This window comes from Fundulus heteroclitus, chromosome 19 (genome assembly GCF_011125445.2).
Source record: "Fundulus heteroclitus isolate FHET01 chromosome 19, MU-UCD_Fhet_4.1, whole genome shotgun sequence".
Classification (NCBI taxonomy): domain Eukaryota; kingdom Metazoa; phylum Chordata; class Actinopteri; order Cyprinodontiformes; family Fundulidae; genus Fundulus; species Fundulus heteroclitus.
Window position 1 is genome coordinate 24,239,266 of NC_046379.1, and position 19,468 is coordinate 24,258,733.

Sequence of the window (19,468 nt, forward strand, 5' to 3'; positions counted from 1 at the left end):
GTTACTCTGGACTCTGGCTAATTCGGTACGAGAAGCTTCACTGACCTGATCAACCTCCCGTTTTCCACATAATACTGAGCTCTGAAGTGAATGATCATCGGAGGTCCGAACTGGTCGATACCCTGGAAGCACACGACAGGAAGCACTTCTCTTACCAACCGCAGCTGAATACGTTAAACATTCAATGTGTAAAAAAAAAGAAGCTATTTCTGAAGACGAGTTTATTTTATACATGACTTGGTCTGTGCAGGAGGGCACCTTCGCTTATCCTGCTCCCGTTTTAAAGAACGCTTACTGTCACGGTGTTTACTGTAATTGTCTGACCGCAGTCAAGTCCTTCAATAACAGGCAGAGGTTAAAAAAAAAAACAGGAACAGAAGAGAGCCAGGTCACCACACCGGTGCATGTCAGCTTCATTTCTGGACGTTACGTCATGTCGCAGTTAAACGTTAGAAAAGAGACACTACATCAATATTTAACAATTATTTGGATCTTTGCGCCTCAAAACCCACGAAAAAACTGATTCTACACTATACTAACGACTATTTGTTTTATTATGAGTAAAACACAGCACGGAAACTGGCTGAATTTTCTTGGTTAATTTAAATGAGTTGAGCCTGAGCTAAACGTTAGCCTTAAAAGCAAACGTCCAGCTCTTTCTCACCTTGCTGGCTTCTCTCTTCCACTCCTTGGGGCAGTATTTGGACAGCTTCTGATCTCGCTCCATATAGATGTGTTCATTATCTGTGGGGAGAGGAAAAGGTTGAGCTCCTTCATTCTCATGATATCAGTTTGTGTACATTCACAGCCGTAGAGGTGGAGGGCTTCGGGTGGATGCGTTCACGGTCATTGCCATTTCTTTCCCTCTGTCCGTATCTCTGTCTGCTCCTGGAGTGTCGCCTTTCATGGCCTGCAGCCTGCTCATCTGACCGGTATCAGTTTGGGAACCGGGTCAAAAGCAAAGTGTTTTTTCTAGGTTTGTTTTTTTTGATAGTTGTAGATTTATTTTATCTCAAAGACAGAACAGTAGCGTCCCTTTTGCAGCCAGTTCCTGTCTTCTGAAGGATTTTTCACACCCTGTGACCACAAATCAAGACTCTTTTGGCCCATTGATGCAGATAGTTTTTTTTTCTCACCCTATTCTTTCAGGGTGAAACTTTCCTGTCAAAATAGATACAGACAGATTTAAATCTTCTCAAAATGAAAAATGTTAGTTACAACATGTTTTCCTCTTTTATTAACCACCTTTTTGCTTTCATCTTCATTTTATAGGAAATGGGACAAACAGCGAGAGAACATGGGTCCGCTCATTCATTGCACTTTGCTCAATGAAGCAAGCATTATGGAAGAAAGGATGACGTACAATCCCTTTCTTGTTTCTTGTTGCTAGACGAAGAAAATAGAAAAGAATCGAAAAACGGTTTCGAAAATTGAACGCCCGTCTTTCAATGGCGGGAAAGGGCAGGACCCCTTTTTAACAAAATCAGACTACATTGTTTGTTTTATTAAAATATCTTGTACTTAGTTTATTACTGAAAGGGTAAAAAATAAAAACATTCAAGCATTTTTAATTCAAAACATTTTATAATTTACTAAAAGTCTGGAAACGCCTGCCATAATGCTAAGGTATGAACAGTTCTTGTTCAAACTCCGTCTCCCGCCCAAAACACAACAAATTTTTTTTTTCTTTTCAAGCAGCAATGCCGCATGTAAAGCTTATTTTTCTTTACTGAATTCCACCTAAACATGGATCGGCATGATGTCCTCAGGAAGTCAGTGGGTGACACACAGGGAGTGGGTGGCCTCTGTTTGCCTTGGGGATTTCATGCTGTGCAGACAGGCACTCCAAGAATGTCCCACAATCAGACCCATTGGCTCCTGCTCAACTGACCCGCTGTGCCACCATCAGCTCCGCGGGAGCCATGCTGTGTGAAAAACACAGTTTCTGCAACGGATTGCCCCCCCCCCCCACCCCTCCCAGCTCGGTGCCTACAACTGCCACCAGTTGTCTCCTCGCCACGCTGCAGACTCACTCCGTCAGCGGCGCTCTGGCTGAGACCCGTCGCTGTCAGAAACAACTGAAGCCCTGCTGCTCGGTGGGAGGCAGTCATGATAAGGTGGCTTCAGGTTCCCAGGCTGAAGCACGACAGCTCGCTGTTAGAAAGCATGTTTCTGTTTTCCCGTCAGGTTATTGGGAAAATAGCTGCCAACTTGCTCTTAGTGGCCCCTGGAGATTTTCCACCAAACTAAAAACCAACTCATAATTGGAGACGAACCAGAAAAACACTTTGCTGACCAGAAATAGAGGATTTTTTTTAGCTTGATCCGCCCTGACTGGTGACCATGTGGATAAAAAAAAAAAGTGCATGGACTGCGTGAATAAATATCTGAGAGGAGGAGAAATCTTACTCTGAATGACGCTGAGCCCAAAAAGATGACAGTCCTTCAGCCGGAGAAGGTCACAAACCTGGACCAACAGTTCCTGGCACAAAGTCTTCACCTTAGGAGCAGAATTCAGGAGATTTTTTAGGTTTTCTTACAAAACAAACGCTATATACAAAAATAAAACACATGTCTACATCTGCGAGTTATTTAATTCTGGTAAGATCTATACAAAGTTAGCATTCATGGAGGAGGGGAAGTACTGAGCACCAACAGATCACAAATTACAGCAGTAAACCAATTGATCTACATTTTATTTCTGTAAATGAAAAGTACGCGAATAAAAATGTGTTTACTCACATTGACGATGATATTGAGAGTGTCATCATTGGGCAAAAAGACACAGACACAGCGGCGGTCCTGCATTGTTTTGTTGTTATGGAAGGTCAGTCTGTTCATCTTCGTGTGGCAGGGGACAGTGCAGGTCCTTTATCTGCCTGCTGTCGGGGGTTCTGGGCCCTGTGACGACCCACCTCCACCGCCGCGGGCTCCACGAGACCACCGTCCAGTCCCTGCTGTCCTGCTTCACCTGCAGCCCAGAGGAGGCCCGACTGAGGGCTCAGCAAGCCGGGCAGCGACGACAGGAGAGGGCATGGGGACCCTGGATGCAGTCACCCCCCACTGTGAAGACACATCAGACAGGAGTCAGGACTCAGTGCACCGGCAGGATGCAACTAGGTCATGAACACAAGCAAAACGTCAAAATCACCAGGAAAGCATCTGAGAGAAAAAAAAGGGATGAAGAGACCAAAAACAATTTGAAAGCTTTGAGCGTTTGTGTCCAGAAACCACTGGCTGTGAGTTCAGAAGAAGGACCAAAAAGATCTGACCCAGACTACATCATTATGTCGTTCCCAAAGCTACTAAACCAGGATGGAAACAACCTTTAGGTAACAGTGTGCCGGGAATAAGATCTGTAAATACAAATATTTTCCAGACTTTTTAGAATGATCCAGGGCAGGAAAAATACTTAAATGCCAGTCTAGACTTTTCCAGAATGCACAAGAAGCCGGGTTCTGAAGCCCCGCTATCAGGGCCATCTAACCAGAAAAAATCCCATTCTTTCTTTGGCGTCACATGTATTCCAGGTTAAAATGCTTAAGTGACTTAAATAAGATGGTGTCTCCATTTCGGAGGGATGTAAAGCCACAGCTTCATTCACTGCAAACCAGCTCCTCAGGAATGAAACCAGGCCATTCATAAAAGGAGATATAAAGCTAAACAAACTACTACCTGAACCATTTCCAGTTGTGTGCTTAACATAAGCGCTGCTATTGGTTCCCTGCAGCGTCTTCACCTGCAAACACACACTTGAGAGAGAGTGTGGACACACCAGCAGCTGCAACTGCACCTGAGGAGGTGGCAGACCTCCAGAGGGTGTGAAAAGTCTCACACCAGACAACAGACTGTTAAAGAACAATCAGTTCACATTATCACATCTTCCCGAGGAGCGTAACTCTCCTTGAAGCCATGCTATCACTGAAAACAGATAGGACGGATTCCAGCGAGGATCGCGTTACAGAGTGAAAAGCAATTAGCATTTAAAAGGCCGGGGTCGGCGAGGTTACGACCAGCTCCCAGCTCCAGCTGGAAACCCGCGGCATAAACTACATTTTGCGTGTTACGCACATAAAGTCGAGAGTCAGAAGCTTTTTAAAGCTGGGACTACGATGCTGAAAAGAAAACCTGCAATTACCGACTAGATCCATAACATAAATAACGCCCTTAACCGCAGAGCTGGACCTTTGTAGCAGAATCAATTCAATTAAATTTTATTTATATAGCGCCAATTCATGAAACATGTCATCTCAAGGCACTTTACAAAGTCAAATTCAATCAGATTTACAGATTGGGTCAGATTATACAGGTTGGTTAAAAATGTCCTATATAAGGGAACCAGATAATTGTATCAAAGTCCCGACAAGCAGCATTCACTCCTGGAGAAGTGTAGAGCCACAGGGAGAGTCGTCTGCATTGTCCATGGCTTTGCTGCAATCCCTCATACTGAGCAAGCATGAAGCGACAGCGGAAATAAAAACTCCCCATTAACGGGAAGGAAAACCTCCAGCAATCAAAGTATATTATAAACCTCCCTCACACTAAAAAAACCCATTCAGGCTCCCTTCCGTCCACTTATAGCGCCGCTTTGTTTCTGCAGAGACAAGGAGCACTGAGGGCGAGCCAGCCATAAATATACATGCTGCCGACATGCAGCATCAGTTCTCATTAAGGCTGCTGATTGGATGCAGAGCGTGGCGGGCCAGCAGCCGCTCAGTATGCTGATGAACCAGGAGTCTCTGCACTGCTGCTGACCTTGACAAAACGAAACGCACATACAGATGTGTCTACAAAACAGCACGGCTTGGAAAGGAGCGCGAGGCGGACGCATTCGCTGTTGCAACCGCTCGCCCGTTAGTGGGGGGAGGTTAATTAGAGGTGAGCGCTAATCTAGTTGGATCACTTTCCTCCATTGTCCAGAGATCTGAACCGGAGCCCATCGCTTGAAAAATGACCCATAGAAACTGAGAAAACTAGTGAAACAACAACTAAAATGTGCTGGTTCTTAACTCTACCTAATGGTCCTCAGTACATTAAATGACCAGCAGAGATTTACAATTATCTTTTTTTTTTTATTAATCAATTATTTTAAACTGTTATTATTTTCCTCCAAAGAAGCAATTTATTTATTTATTTATTTATTTTAACAAGAAAGTATAATTTTTTGGGCGGATTTCCAAGTTGCAAGTCATCAGTCAGGGCCGATCAAGTAGAAAAAGGAATGTGCCATACCTAAGCACTACCAGGCTGCACTGACAACACTCTTCAGTGTGGATGCAGTTACTCAGAGAATTGTATTTCCTTTTACATGTTAACCATTCAGGCTATGAGAAAACAAGACTCCGTGCAGAACAGGAAGGCTGATCAGAGTACAGTGCAGTCGTGGACCAGGCTGTGTTGGGAAACGACAGCAGGATGTTTAATGTACGGGTTTACACTCTCTAGAGAACAGACGCCGACACTGCTGTTTTTGTAATGCTAGCTTTGACATAAGAGGGTAAAGGTGATTTAAAATAAGTCATTATTTTGAGCTCTTCTTGTTAGCCTGTAAAATGCTGTTATGATTTTAAAATATACCTTCTGAAACTATATAGCCCTAACGAGGAAACAGAATTGGCAAAAATCTAAATTTGTCCAGTAGGTCAAAGCTTTACAGAAAAAGGTGATCGGATATTGGCCAGAAAATTCTGATCAGTGCATCTCAAATTTCTAGTTTTAATAAGAAGTCAATAACAATACTAGTACTGTGTGGTTATTATTATTTATCCTTATTGCAAGGCATATTCGGAAAAAGTAACCCACTGCCCGACAGCTGATGTGCAGTGGGTTACTTTGATTTGAAGTTGGGTATTGTAGGATTCTTTAAACTGAGATTTAAAGAACAAACCTAGTGTTTTGTAACACCTGACTCAAAAGGAAAAGCCTTTATAATCAGGCAGCAGAGAATGAATAGGATGTCCGAGGTTGAGTTGACTTTGTCCTGAAACAAAAAGTAATTTAACACAGCGTTCATCTAGAGAATCATCAATGTGGTCATTGGTATAAACCTACGGCAAGCATGAACAACTAGTTAAGAAGAAGTCAAACATCGCTGGTTAATAATCAGAGTGCAGCACACACACACTGGTTCCCTGTCCCTGCTGATTACACGAAATAAGGAATGCATGTGAGACTCGGGCCACTGGTTTGAGTCAAGTCAAACTATTTTATGACCCGAGACTAACACTTGAGTTACCATCTGTGCTCTAGGCTAGAGATGCACCGATCTGATCGGAAATCGGCTCCAGTGGTGCCTAATCAGCTGGATCGGATATAGGATGAATGACACTGGTCCAGCATTCCAATCCAGTCACTACTTTTTTTAAATTAATATCATACACAGCAATACTGTCATAGCAATCTAGTAACTTCATTTCTATTTTAGTAATGCCAGTTATGTCATCCTGCAGAGCACGCACAGCAGCTAGTTCAATTCAATTCAACTTTATTTATATAGCGCCGATTCACAACACAAGTCATCTCAAGGCACTTTACAAAGTCAAATTCAATCAAATCATGAAGATTGGCCAAAAAGTTTCCTATCTAAGGAAACCCAGCAGATTGCGTCATGTCTTGACAAGCAGCTTTCCCATGAAAGAGCGTAGAGCCACAGGGAGAGTCGTCTGCATTGTTCATGGCTTTACAGCATTACCTCATACCGAGCATGCATGAAGCAACAGTGGAGAGGAAAAACCTCCAGTAGAACCAGAACCAGTGTGAACGACCATCTGCCTCGACTGACTGGGTGTTAGAGAAGACAGAGCAGAGACAGAAGAGCACAGAAGCACTCACTGATCCAGGAATCCTTTCTATGTTATATAGTGATGGCAGTGATAAATAAACACAGAGCAACATGGAGCAAGAGCCGAACCGAGCCAAGTCTGCTATTTGGAAGCATTTTAAACTGGATGCACCAACAAGTCTGACTGTAACATGCAATATGTGCAACAAAGAAATTGTGAGGGGTGGTGGTGATAAAGTTGGTCAATTCAATACCACAAACATAAATAAGCGCCTTCAAAATCAACATGCTAAACACCACGCCGACTCTTTTTTTTAAGCAATGTTTACGTCGAGCCTGATGCCTTCACTTAAAGTCCCTTAAATGAATCATTTAAGGGACTTTACCTTCACTCACATGGCAAGCTATACGGTTCATTCATTCAACATTAGTACCGGATCGGTATCGGCTGATGTCGATCAGCCGATCCAATTGGATTGGAGAAAAACTGGATCGGTGCGTCTCTACTCTGGACTCCCACCGACTTATAATCATAATCATGATAATCATGATGGAGACGGCGGCAATCTAAACATAACTACATGGATAACCATCATGGATGGCATCAAAGTAATGCGGCAGAAGTGAAATTTAGTCAACGTTTCTATGGGAAGGATTATGTAACAAAATGAAAACGCGGAGTCCCTTTTACACTGTTGAGGGGAGGAAGTGATGTATAGTCAAAGTAAGCCGTTTCACTGCAGTAAAGTGAGTGATGTAATGTAACGTACACGTCCAAAGAACCCCTTGCCCTCCAGTCTTAACCTCATGGCATTAGACTGGGCACCATGGCTGACATAGGGTATAAACAGGACCTGTGTCACTGTCACAGACCTCTGTCTCTTCCTGAGGCATTCACCTCGCTGGCAGCTGAGAAGCTAACAGTCAGAGAGAGACGGAGAGGCACATGAAGGCAAAAGAAAACTTCAGCTGTTCTCAGGGGAAACACTGTCACCACGCTGACTTTCCAAAGCCTTCAGGTACAGCACGTGTAGAGGCAAAGACAACAGAACGAGGAGAGGAAAGGATCCACACAGCAACGAGACGAGACAGCGGGAGGGTGGGAGAATCGAGAGTCGGGAAGCGTTCAGAGCCCAGGCACGAAAAAAAAGGAGAGAAAAACTGCTGCAGTCAGGAGAATTCCTCGCTAACATCTGCTTCTCATTGCCACAATAGCGGCCTTTGATTCCCTGATGTGCGCGAGCCACGACACAGACTCCACCTCCATGTGCCCTCCATCCGCCGACAAAACCCTGAAACACGGAACGGCACGCGTGAAACGCTCCATGCTGATCGGACTGGGAAGTAAAAAAAAAATTTAAAATTCCTTTTCGGAATGTTAAGAGTGAAAAAAGTTATTTCTGTGATTAAAACAAATGTAATAGCTAGCAATTTTGAGAATTTGTTTCTGAACTCTTCTATATTTCTTTCAGATTGCTCACAATGGGGCAGCAGCAGAGGCCTTCATTCAGAAATTCAGATTCACCTCCAGACCCTAGGTGGCGGTAACACCACTCTTTGGTGTGGAAGTTGCTGCTGTCAGAAGATTTAATTTATTTTTTAAAGATGTTTTCAATGCCGCTGATGTGTTTATTATGAGGGAAGCTTTTTAAAATAAAAGTGTATTTCTGGAAATCCAGATTGGGAGAACATGAGAGAGAACGGGACTTACAGCAGATACCAGGTTGGCTGAATGAGCAACTCTGCTCTGTTTTATCCTTTTGAGGAATCAAACCCCTATCTGTCATTTAATACAATAGATTTAGATACATCTGCGACTTTTTAGGAAATCTCAGAGCAAAGGTAAAAGTCTACAATCTCTAGGGCAGGGGTGTAAAACTCATTTCTATGTGGGGCCACTTTGGCGTCATGAAGTCATTAAAAGGGCCGGTTGCATGTGTATAGACGATACTTTTCATTTCATAATTTCATTCCAGTTCACATAGAAGTATAAAACATGCACAGTACCATGAAAGTAGCAACCTTAGGCCCAGTTTATACAGTTTATCTGCAAAAAAAGTTGATATTGGGGTGAGTTACACTTACAGGAGGCACCTTTTTAGCCACTTTATACACTTTAAAAGGATATATGCCTGTACTTTATGACATGATATGCCTTTTTTTTGGCTCTTGAGGGCCGGATAATCTACCTTGACGGGCCGGATTTGGCCCGCGGGCCTTGAGTTTGACACCTGTGCTCTAGGGAGTACCTACCAGAAATTGTTGTTTAGGCAATGCTACCCCGTTTCATTGCCTATAAAACAAGCTTGGCACAGCTTATACAGTGAATCATTTTCTTTTCCTTTAGGATAAAAACCTCAGTAAGCTCCAACCTCTCTAAGCTTTAAGAGAAACTCAAATAGGCAGAAATTGCATTGGCAGATCAGAGACCGGAATTTTGACCAGTGAATCTATATTTTGTTTGTACTTATCAGAACATATTGAGGAAATAATCACACCACATTGTGGTGTTACAGTAGTTTAGGTTCCTTCCCTAAACCAGCTTCAGTGCGTCACTGTTGTACAGCAATTTTAGCGGGGAAACCTTTGTTTCAGGGGCGTGATGCCAGAATACCACCAGCCACTACATCCATGTGGGAGCTGGTTGTTTAACTCCCTAATTCCCTGTCAAGAGACAAATAAATGCTGTTCCTGAACAATGCTGCTGAGCTGACGAGTAGCTAACATCACTTTGGTCCCAACCCGGCCTTCCCTGAACAGTAAGGCTTCCCGTCTCTCTGTCTGACTCGGTTGTGTCCTGAAAGCACGGCGCGCTGCACTTGAAAAGCCAACTTTGATCAGTTTTTTGCCTTTCATAGCTGTAAGCAGATCCACTAACAAACAACTACGCTGACTGTAATAGCAGACATGTTTACCTGCTACTCTCTGAGTGCCTGACTGCGTTTTGAGCCTTTAAGCCCAGCTCTAACACAGAGGGAAAACACGGCGAGCCATTTAACCCACTTATGATCCCTTCCCCACAGGGTCCTTCAACGGATATATTTATGTTGACAGAACTCCCGCTGTTTGTTCCTGCCTGGCTCAAAGGAAGATGTAAAGTTCAGGGGGGAATAGAAAAGACTTATCAAGGAAGGGAATCAGAAATTATCCACTACGCTGATAGATCCAATCCATAACACAATCTACGTGTTTCCGGATTCCAAGCTAACAACGTGATGGTTGAGTAGTCGGGTGTCTGCCGTGATTACTCGTTGGGCTTATAAACTGCTGACAGTCAGGCCTGTAGAGAGGAGATAAATGGGAGGCTGTAGTTTGATGTCTTCAGAAAAGTGAAGAGTTAAACTGTGAGTGGACTCAGGTTGAACTACTTGCACATTGAACTGCTTTCAGGATTTAGTGCTTGGGAGATTTAATTTCCTCATAGAAAAAAATCCTGTTATGGCAGACCTTTAATCCTTTCAGGTATTAAATGTCCCAAATTTGTAATGAATTTAAATAATCAGATTGTCAGCTGTCGTCCTCGAACCATTGGTTGGCAAAGAAACAATTTGACTTTAGGTGCCTTTTCTAAAGGCAGGGACAAAGGCTTAAAGGCTTGAAATGAATCTCACCCCAATATCCACTTTTTTTGCAGATAAGCAGCATAAACTGGGCCGAAAGGTGCTACTTTAATGTACATTTTTACGTTCTACATTTTTATGGGAGTTCTACAATATGTGTGTGGCTGCCCTCTGAGGGTTGAATTTTCTTATTGGTTCAAACATTACACACTTTCGTCACCATAACCCTGCGTTTGGGGGGGTGAAACATCGATGTCTCTTGGAACCGCCGCTTTGGTGGCATCTTTTTAAATGTGCCTGAGGCGGGGTAACGACTGGTTACGGCTTTACATCAGGGCGAGTCAGACGAAAGAAGCTATTTCAAAGGAAACGTCGTGTTCTATGAGATGCTGAAAGAACAAAGCGGATAACAGGCAGGCTAAACAGGATGCAGCAAAACATGCGTTATTTGGAAAAGCTGGTAATCTTTTAGAAATCTCAGAGCTACATTCTCAAGAATACACACGATGACTGTGCTGTTGAAGATTCTCAGTCATCCAGGTCATGGTCATTCCAAAAAAGTAAAAAAAAAAAAAACAACAACTGGACTTTTTTCCTCGAAGTTTAAAGACGTTTCGCTTCCTATCCAGAAAGCTTTCTCAATTCAAAATGTCTGGAGTAGTGTGGAGCTCCAAGCTTTATGGTACGGCCCAACAAAGGCTTTGTACTGGCTTAGATAACATGCAATTTTAACCGAAACAGGTCCACCCCCTTAGTAATGGGGAGTCGTTAAGGTCTTCCCAATTTGCAGGCTAACAACGACCTTAACGACTCCCCATTAGGAAAATAGAAACGTCCTCAAACTTCGGGAAAAAAGTCCAGTTGTTTTTTGTTTTTTACTTTTTTGGAACAAACGATGACAGTTGTTTTGATAATCCTGGCCACGCTTACCCTGGTAATTTCTAGCATAGGATGGTAAAAGTTGTGTAAAATATTAACTATGTTAATATTAGCTTGTTTTAGGATAGTAAATAAATTTTATAACAATCACTATGTCACAAACACAATGTGACATCATTTCTGCTCCTAATATAAATTATTAAGGAGGACTCATGGCAGGAAGTTAAGAAAGTGTATTTTGAATGCTGTTCTTATATCTTTCTGTTTTATAAAAACCAGAGTTCGCAGATTGGCCTCCAATCTCTGATCGGTGTATCTCTACTTACGGCTAAAGGCACCAAAACAAATGTCATTTGTCTCGCTATTCCAATTCTCAGGGTCATCCTTGGTTCAATCAATAAAAAATAATATGCTAAACGTTTTAAAGATCGCTTGTGTTTTCCATTAAGAGAAAGGAAAAACAACCCTTCAAGCAGCCGAACGTTGAAACAGCTCCTCATGCGACGTCTATGATTTAAATGAGTTGTTCTCACTCGGATGGTGGAGGTTTCCGCATGCATTTAAACAAGGAAACAACAAAGTAAGCGCCCAAGTTAGACATGGGTGACTGCTTGAACTGCGTGCATTGAGCAGATTTGGCTTTAAAAACATGTTTGTGCAAATAAAACACCAACATGATTATGTAAGGGATAATGCCGGACGAGGTGTCCGTTATCAGAAATTAATGGACGACGTGGAGGCGTGAACCGTCCGACGCAAAGCGCAAGACGGTTGCTTCTGCAAAGTCTATCCATTTCGGATAATGGACACCTTGAAGGGCATTATCCCGCTTATATCATGGTCATTGACGAAATAAATAGGTATTAAATCAATTATTAACACTTTATTGTTTTTTTCCACCAGTAAGATTTTCACAGGAAGCAGCTGAGAGAACATTTTAATTTCTCTCGGTGTGATGCGTTGCCAAAGTAACCAGCTAAAGTTTGAGCCAGAGCAATAATTTATAACTAATTATAAGACTTCTACAGAAACGTAATGTGTGTGAGAACTGACAAATGTCCATTCTAACATTACGTTAAGTAAAGAAAAACTTTTTTGAAGCAATGATTCCGAATAGGGCAAGAAATGTTCCCTTTTTACGCCTGCCAGCCGTTCCCTCTCTGGAGCTTTGAATGATGATTAGACAAATTGCCACATAAGCAACGGCTGAATGGATTCAGTGTGAGAGCTCGTCTCTTTGTAGTGAGTTAATGGTACCTGTAGGTTGAAGAGTCTGGCCCTCGCCGCAGTCCCACCTCAGCTCGCATACCTTTTTGGGAAAAGGACTTTAACGAATACAGCATCTGGCATCCATGTGGCTCAGAGCAAAGACTGACACACACACACACACATACACACGCACACACACACAAATACCTCAAGCTGCCAGCGTTGCCAGACATGTTTGAACAGAGTCAGCAGTCGCTCCCTTCCCTCCCCGCCCAGCATTCAGGCTTGGACCCGGCATGAGTAACCTCACAAAACTCGCAGTCGCACTGCAACACGCCACAGAAACATCAACCCGCCCATTACGTATGCCCAAAATAGTGCAAGAACGGCGGTAAGGAGAACATAAAAAGTGCTGCAGTTATGGCCAACCTCAGCCAAAAGCTGTTTATATATATATAGATATATATATGTACATTGATTTGGAAACTTTCTGTTGCGGCTGGATGGAAACTGTTGGAGCAGGTGAACTGATCTGTTTCCTGTCTGTAGCTTTTTTTTGCTCTCCCTTTGTTTGAACTGTCACACCTGAGGAGTCACAGGAAGTCTGCGGAGCGTTTGGCCAAATGGGAAGGAGAACACCCGCGCACATCTGCAATAATAATTCAGCGATGACGCGCGGCAAGCGTAAAGATGACCCTGATAAAAAGACAAAAGCCAAGCCGGTCTCCCGTGTTTGACCCACATGCGCTGCCGCCTCTCTGCAACACATAATCCCGCCACCGATCCTGCCGAAGCAAACAAAAAAATATATCCTGAAGGAAACCCTAGGAGCTGCAGTGAGGAGCATGCGAAATGTGCTGATAACATCCTCATGGGAGCGCCTGCAGGTTGAAATCCCTTTGGTCCACTTCCTAGCAAACACTTCACCCCGAGACGCCAAGCAAGCAAAAGGGGAAAAAACAAGGACGAAAGAAGACAAATGCAGGAAGAGCCGACCCATTTTCCCCCTTCGTCGCCTTGGTGAAACCCGCGGCGTGGATGTGAGGAGTCACGAAGCATCTCTGCAGTCAAAGTGAGGACATCCAGTCCTGATGTTTTCCCCCAGCGCCAAGGTTTGTGCTGTCTGCTTGCAGAGCACGCTCGGAGCCCTACGCGGCTACTGAGCTAGCCAAAACACACAGAGGATGGAGTCTTTTTTATAAAATGAGGTCATAAACCTTCCTGGGACACAAGGTGGGAATACTAAAGCAGCTAGGACTGACAGCAGCCGGGAGCCCAGAGCACCTGTATAACTTACACCAAGGCAATGTGACTGCACACCCTCACACCACTTCTGGGAGATAAGACCAGCAGGAGCGTGATAACAGATAGTTTTTCATACTTTATTAGCAGCGGTAATCTTGTTCTTTCCCATGGAGCTGCGGTGTCCTTATTTATCGGCAACTTTGTCCTGACGCTCCAAATACAGTTCCTCCTTCATCTAATCTTCCAGCAACAAGGCCAAAAGGAACGTCGGGAGCTAAAGTCCTGAAGTCTTCTTTTTTGTTTTTAAAATCAAAATATGCTGATATAATGGGGAAAAAAAACACCCCAAGCTTGACATAGACAAAGAAGCAAATATCTAAAATATTCTTTTCAATGAGATGCCAGATAAAGGATCCAGGCGTCACCACGGTTTTCTCCAGCTGCATAGAGCGTACGGTAAACCAGCGCTTTCCCTCCTCGACTCGTCGCTGCACACGGCTGTACAGCTGGCTTAAACGAAGACAAAAAAAAGACTGTTTCACTTTTACATCAGATAAGCTTGACTTGAGTGAAAGAGAAAAGAAATCTGATTTTAGGAGATCTTTACAAAAGATGCACCGATCCAGGCCTTTCCTTGATGATCCGATTTTCCACTTTTCTTCGAGGGCCCGAGCTGATCCTGTTGTTGACCTTTTTTTTTTTTTACTCCGGGGAAAGTAACGCATAAAACGAAAACACGTGCTGCAGGTTTCGTGATAGAGGTAGTAGTTTTGAAGCCAACAGAAAACGAAGGAAGGACCAGATCATTAGACTTTTTGCATCAGAGCAAAACACCCCGAACCTTCAGCTTAGGGTTTTGCTAAACTGAAAACAAGTGAGTTCTCCTGCTGCTTTATCTGCATATTATGCAGACCAGAAAATATTGACGGTCCTTCCAGATGACGCATTTAATAAATCTGACTAAAGGTTTAAAATTATTCAACATTTGACCTGCCGATCACCGATCAGTGCCAGTGAAGGGAAAATGGTCTGATTCCAATATCTGGCCCATAGACTGGTGCAGGTCTAATACTTCCAGGTGGTAAAATATGGAAAGGTCTGGTGTAGAAGCCCGCTGAGCGCCACCCATCACCATTATTAAGGTACCACTGTTTTAAAACGATGAGTAGCAAGCTTCTAACGGAAGATGCCTGCTATATTAACCAGCTAATAGCAGCCTATAAGACTAGTGTTACTCCATAGAAAGCAGAACAAACGTTGGCATATCCTGTGGACTAAAACACCTAAAAACGACTACTACTGCATTTATAGAGGGTTTCTTTTAATTTTTTCCCCTCAGAGTGCTGACATCTTCATCCCTTTTCCAGTTTGTGACTTCAAAGCTTCGGTTGTTTGATGCCTGACTATTTTCCGGTATGAAATGGAGCCGCCTGCCACGAGACATTTCTGACTGACTTATGCATCAAATGGTACCCGCCAGGGGCCCGTTTTGCGTCCGCTTTGACAACCAACGATTTAAAGCCATTCTCTGTGAACTGAATGAACAACTGCTGTAAATACACGCCGTTATATGACTGACATAAACATTATCGACCAGCAGGAGGTGGCGTATGGTTGTTTTGGGTCAACCAGGGCCAAGATCAAGACTCAAATAGCCAAACGAGGCAGTCAAAAGCAAAACAAATGAAAAGAAGGTGAAATAAAATGGTTTTCAGAAAGTATACATTTAATCATACCTCTTTTCTATGAGTATTTATAACAAATGATTTAAGATAAAAACTAACTGGAATGGAAAACAAACTGATACTCAATAGCGTATGTACAAGAAGTTGCTTATTAATGCGTAGGATATGCAAACTAAGGGGCAAACTGATCTAGAAGCTTTTGCTTAAGTCCATGTATCAAAATAAACACGTGTTACATGTAACATTGCGTTAAATTTAATAGTCACACTTTTAGCAACTGCAGTTATCACTGTTGCTTCTCAGTTTTAAAGAGGCTTCGTCATATATTGTGACTATAAAAAAAAACCCTCACAAAAACCATATTTATCCTCACATAAAACGATAAACGCCAAGAGTTTGAGTGTTTAGTTGACTTTTTCGAGCCCGAAAAAATGTTTTGCACCAGGCGCAGTCAGCAGACATAAACATTGTCGTCCATCTGCCGGCGGTTCCGTGTAGCTTTCAACGCCTCTCAGTAAAGTGAACGCTCGGCGCTACTCATGTCTTGTCACTCTTGCCATCAAATTGCTTTTTTTCCACTTTTTCACACTTGGTCTTGTAGTTTTTCTCTTTCTATTCACACCTCCGCCGGGTGTTGTTGATTCACTCGGGTTTTCCTAGTTTACTCATCGCGCGCGTGCGCAACATCGCACCTCCGGCTACGTGGTCTTGTTATTGTAAATAACAACAAAAGCTGCTTTGTTTATTAACAAACAGAGAAAGAAGAAAGCGTAAAACACAGAAATAAAACATAATAAGCCAACAGGGCGCAATAATTTAATCGGAAAACCGTCGTATGCAACCAGAGTGCGTTAGGGGCGTAGAAATTCGTAGTCATAGTAAGTGACTAGTAGGCCTCTTTAAATAAAAGGAATCCAATCATCTTTTAGGCCACGTTCTTATCATACTGTAACACAATCTAGTTCTGGTCTCGGCGTAGAAGATATGAAATTTACATTGTAGGTTATGTCCTGTCACTATGTCTGCAGCTCAGGAGTTCAACGTGTTGTTTTGTACTCACTGAAATGTTAAAATGTGGAAAAAGAAAAAAAATAATGTAAGAAATCACAGCTTAGGTTTGCAAAAAAACAAAGATCCCATCTAGAAGTTCTGAAAACGGCTTTAATGACGGAGGATCCAAACATTCGGCAGAGCACGCCTGCTACCCACGTAAAGCTTCAATGACGACGGTAGAGAGGGGGTCTGCCTTGTGCAACCCCGGACCATCCCACTGACATTCCTACACAGACTCATCTCTGAATGAGTCAGGACACACACAGGCACCGGACGTTTTCTTTTCGGTTCACACGTTTCCTTTGTGTTTCCTACCAAAGCCTGGGTTCTTCCTGCGCAGACGACACCTGCTCCAACACTTCCCTCCTGATATAAATCGGTCGTTTGGGGACACAAACCGAGCCAAGAGAGCAACCTGGGCTTTCCTCCGGCTCTCCCCGCTGCTGGAGCGGAGCCCTGGATGACTAGTTTGTTGTACGTCAGCGGGTCAAAGAAGGCGATCAACCTGCCCGTTATGTGAACTGGATGCAATTAAAGACCTAATGGGGCGGGGGGTGGGGGCATTCCTCTAAATGAGACTTGTGCAATAACCCTAGTGTTGCTAGTATCCTGGCAGGGAGAAACAAGCAGCCAGAGGATATGAGTTTGACTGTCGCAGTGAAGTCCCCCCGAGGCAACACATGCTCCAGAGGTTCCCTGGAAGTGAGGCAACAAGACGTCTAACTTGAAAACAATGCATACCAGACTTGATGAGCCGGGGCCATTTTTTTTTTTTACGGCTCTGAATAAACTACAACCAAGAAGAGGAAAACAAACCTGTTTGCTCTGCTCTGCTTCCCGGGCTAATATTAAACGGAGGGGAGATTTTTCACATTCCTGAGTCCCGAAATCTAACTTCCAGCTCAAACTAACAAACTAGAGTTAGCGGCGCTAAAAAAAAAAAATGATACGAGGTTAACATTTCCATTCTTTTTAAGCTCTGACATCCACTCCCGCGTGGGAGGTAATAACACATCTGTAACAACTTCAAAGTTTCTCTTTTACTGTATAATGAAGACGGATCACGAGGTTGTGACATATCCTCTCCTTATAGAGGACACTGAGTTGTTTTATGGATAAATTTCCCACCAGAAGAGTGAAGGCTAGAGCAAAGGCAAATATTTAGAGCCAGCTAGCCTACTTTGCTGCAAACATTTCTGCTCCGTGTCTGAACATCGAAAGGTAACATTCCAAAAGAGTGGACAAGAAAATACCCAACCAGCATAACGAGGAAGTTTAGGTTTTTTTTTTGTTCCGTTACAACGTCTTTTAATGTCCAAGTTAGGAAAAAATAAATCTTAAAGGCACCGTCCATTTCTATATTTTCAAATTCACGTTGACAATGAAAACACTCCTGGGGAAGGAATTGTGGATTTACACAGCAGGATTTCACAAAACAAAGTTTCTTTCTTTTTTTTTTTTTTTTTTTTACTAATTCTACCGTGTTTGCACTGTATTTGGGCGGATTACGTCAACAGAGGGAAAAGGGTCTGAGGTGAAGCCCAGTCAGTGTTAGTGATCAGTGGGTTTTGACACATTTTCAGGCAGATTCCATTTGTTTGCATCAGGTAGCCTCACTGCGTCACAGCATGCAGTCTCAGCACACACTCCTACTTTTCTTTCTGTGCTTTTTTCCTTTCCTTTGGTGCTGAATGCAAAAACCAATAATTATAATAATAATAAAAGACAAATGAGAGAAAATTTGCCTTACGTGACGTCACCAGAGGTGCGCGCGCTGATGCTTCTTTTTAGAGGGGTGGGTTTTCATATATTTGGATAGAAATGGCAAAACAAACATACAAGGAGGAAAAAGCTGCCCGCCTTGGCATATTTTATAAGCTTCTGTGTGAGTGAAGTGAGCATGGGTAATGTTTCGGGAGAGTCTGTTTAGTAACTTTAACCATAAAGACAGAGGATGGCTGAATAAAAAAAAAGAGAGAGAGAGAGAGAGACTGCTGCTGGTTACTGTCGCGGCAGTAAAAGTCCCCCAGTCTGAAGTCATAAACGCTGGAAAGAAGAGAAACAGAACTCACCTTTGCACGGCAAAAAAAACAAGTTATTCCACACAAAACAATATATCCAAAGGCGTCTCGCTCTGTTTTTTTCAGCGAAAGAAAAATGAAATTCCACAGTTTGGGAAAGTCTTGCACTAGTTTGGGAATCGCGTCGTGGCTCCTCCGCCTCCGCTGTAGCCGCTGTGTCCCAGTCAGCAGCCCTGCATAGGGATACATGTGCGGCGAGAGGGAGAGGGGAAAGGCGGGGGAGGCGAGGGGAGGTGGGAGGCTCTCTGTTGGTTTTCACTGCTATTAAAATGACAATTTATATCAGCTTAAACACAATCTTTATATAAACTGTCTTTAGTAATACAATAAGACTCAAAGTTATATTCCTAACGTGGAATATTGGATCTGTTTAGGCGGGACTCCCCCCTATGAGAGCATCCCTACTTGGTATCTCCCACGGCTGCCTCTCATTCCGTTCCTCCCAACCGAACCGTGCAGCAGGACAACAGAGCCCTGCCGCAGTAAATTTGGAAGTGCTGGCTGGAAGCAGCGATGACTGCTGCCTGCATGTATTAAAAGAGCAATAAGAAAAGTTTAGAAAAGCAGGACACTTTATTTTTACCCCACAAGCTGGTTGTCTCTCCAGCGACATGTAGTAACAGCGTGATAAATCTTCAGACAAGGAGAACGGGATGGGACAACGCTCAGCCAAAGCATAATGCAGTTGTAAAACGTAAGCGACTTTAATCTTGGCTGTAAATTATATTTTTTATAACATTCTAAAAAAGAAACGTTCAATTAACATAACAGTTATATGTGATGGAGCCCATCTACCTCCCAGCATAGAATAATGATAATGATTTTTTAATGATTTGAAAGATTAGGGGATAATTTAGTCCAATCCATCGTGCTTTTCACACTTGTCACAATATATAGTCGGTCTAATGTCAGGAAAGCATTGCCGTTTTAAAACTGTGCTATAAAGAGTCTCTAACATTAAATTAGAGATGGACA

General features: G+C 43.1%; 1 protein-coding gene across 1 annotated transcript in view; it reads right to left on the reverse strand.

Annotated features, from left to right (window-relative positions):
• The window catches only part of frmd6 (FERM domain containing 6), a 32,757-nt gene extending 14,112 nt beyond the window's left edge, over positions 1-18,645 (reverse strand). The window contains exons 1-5 of the mRNA XM_012872332.3: positions 18,485-18,645; positions 2,743-3,063; positions 2,410-2,500; positions 665-744; positions 46-122 (exon numbers count right to left, since the gene is read on the reverse strand). Of these exons, the coding sequence (XP_012727786.2) occupies positions 46-122; positions 665-744; positions 2,410-2,500; positions 2,743-2,841 (347 nt within the window). The 5' untranslated portion in view covers positions 2,842-3,063; positions 18,485-18,645. The remainder of the gene's footprint in view (positions 1-45; positions 123-664; positions 745-2,409; positions 2,501-2,742; positions 3,064-18,484) is intronic.
• Between the last annotated feature and the right edge of the window lie 823 nt (positions 18,646-19,468).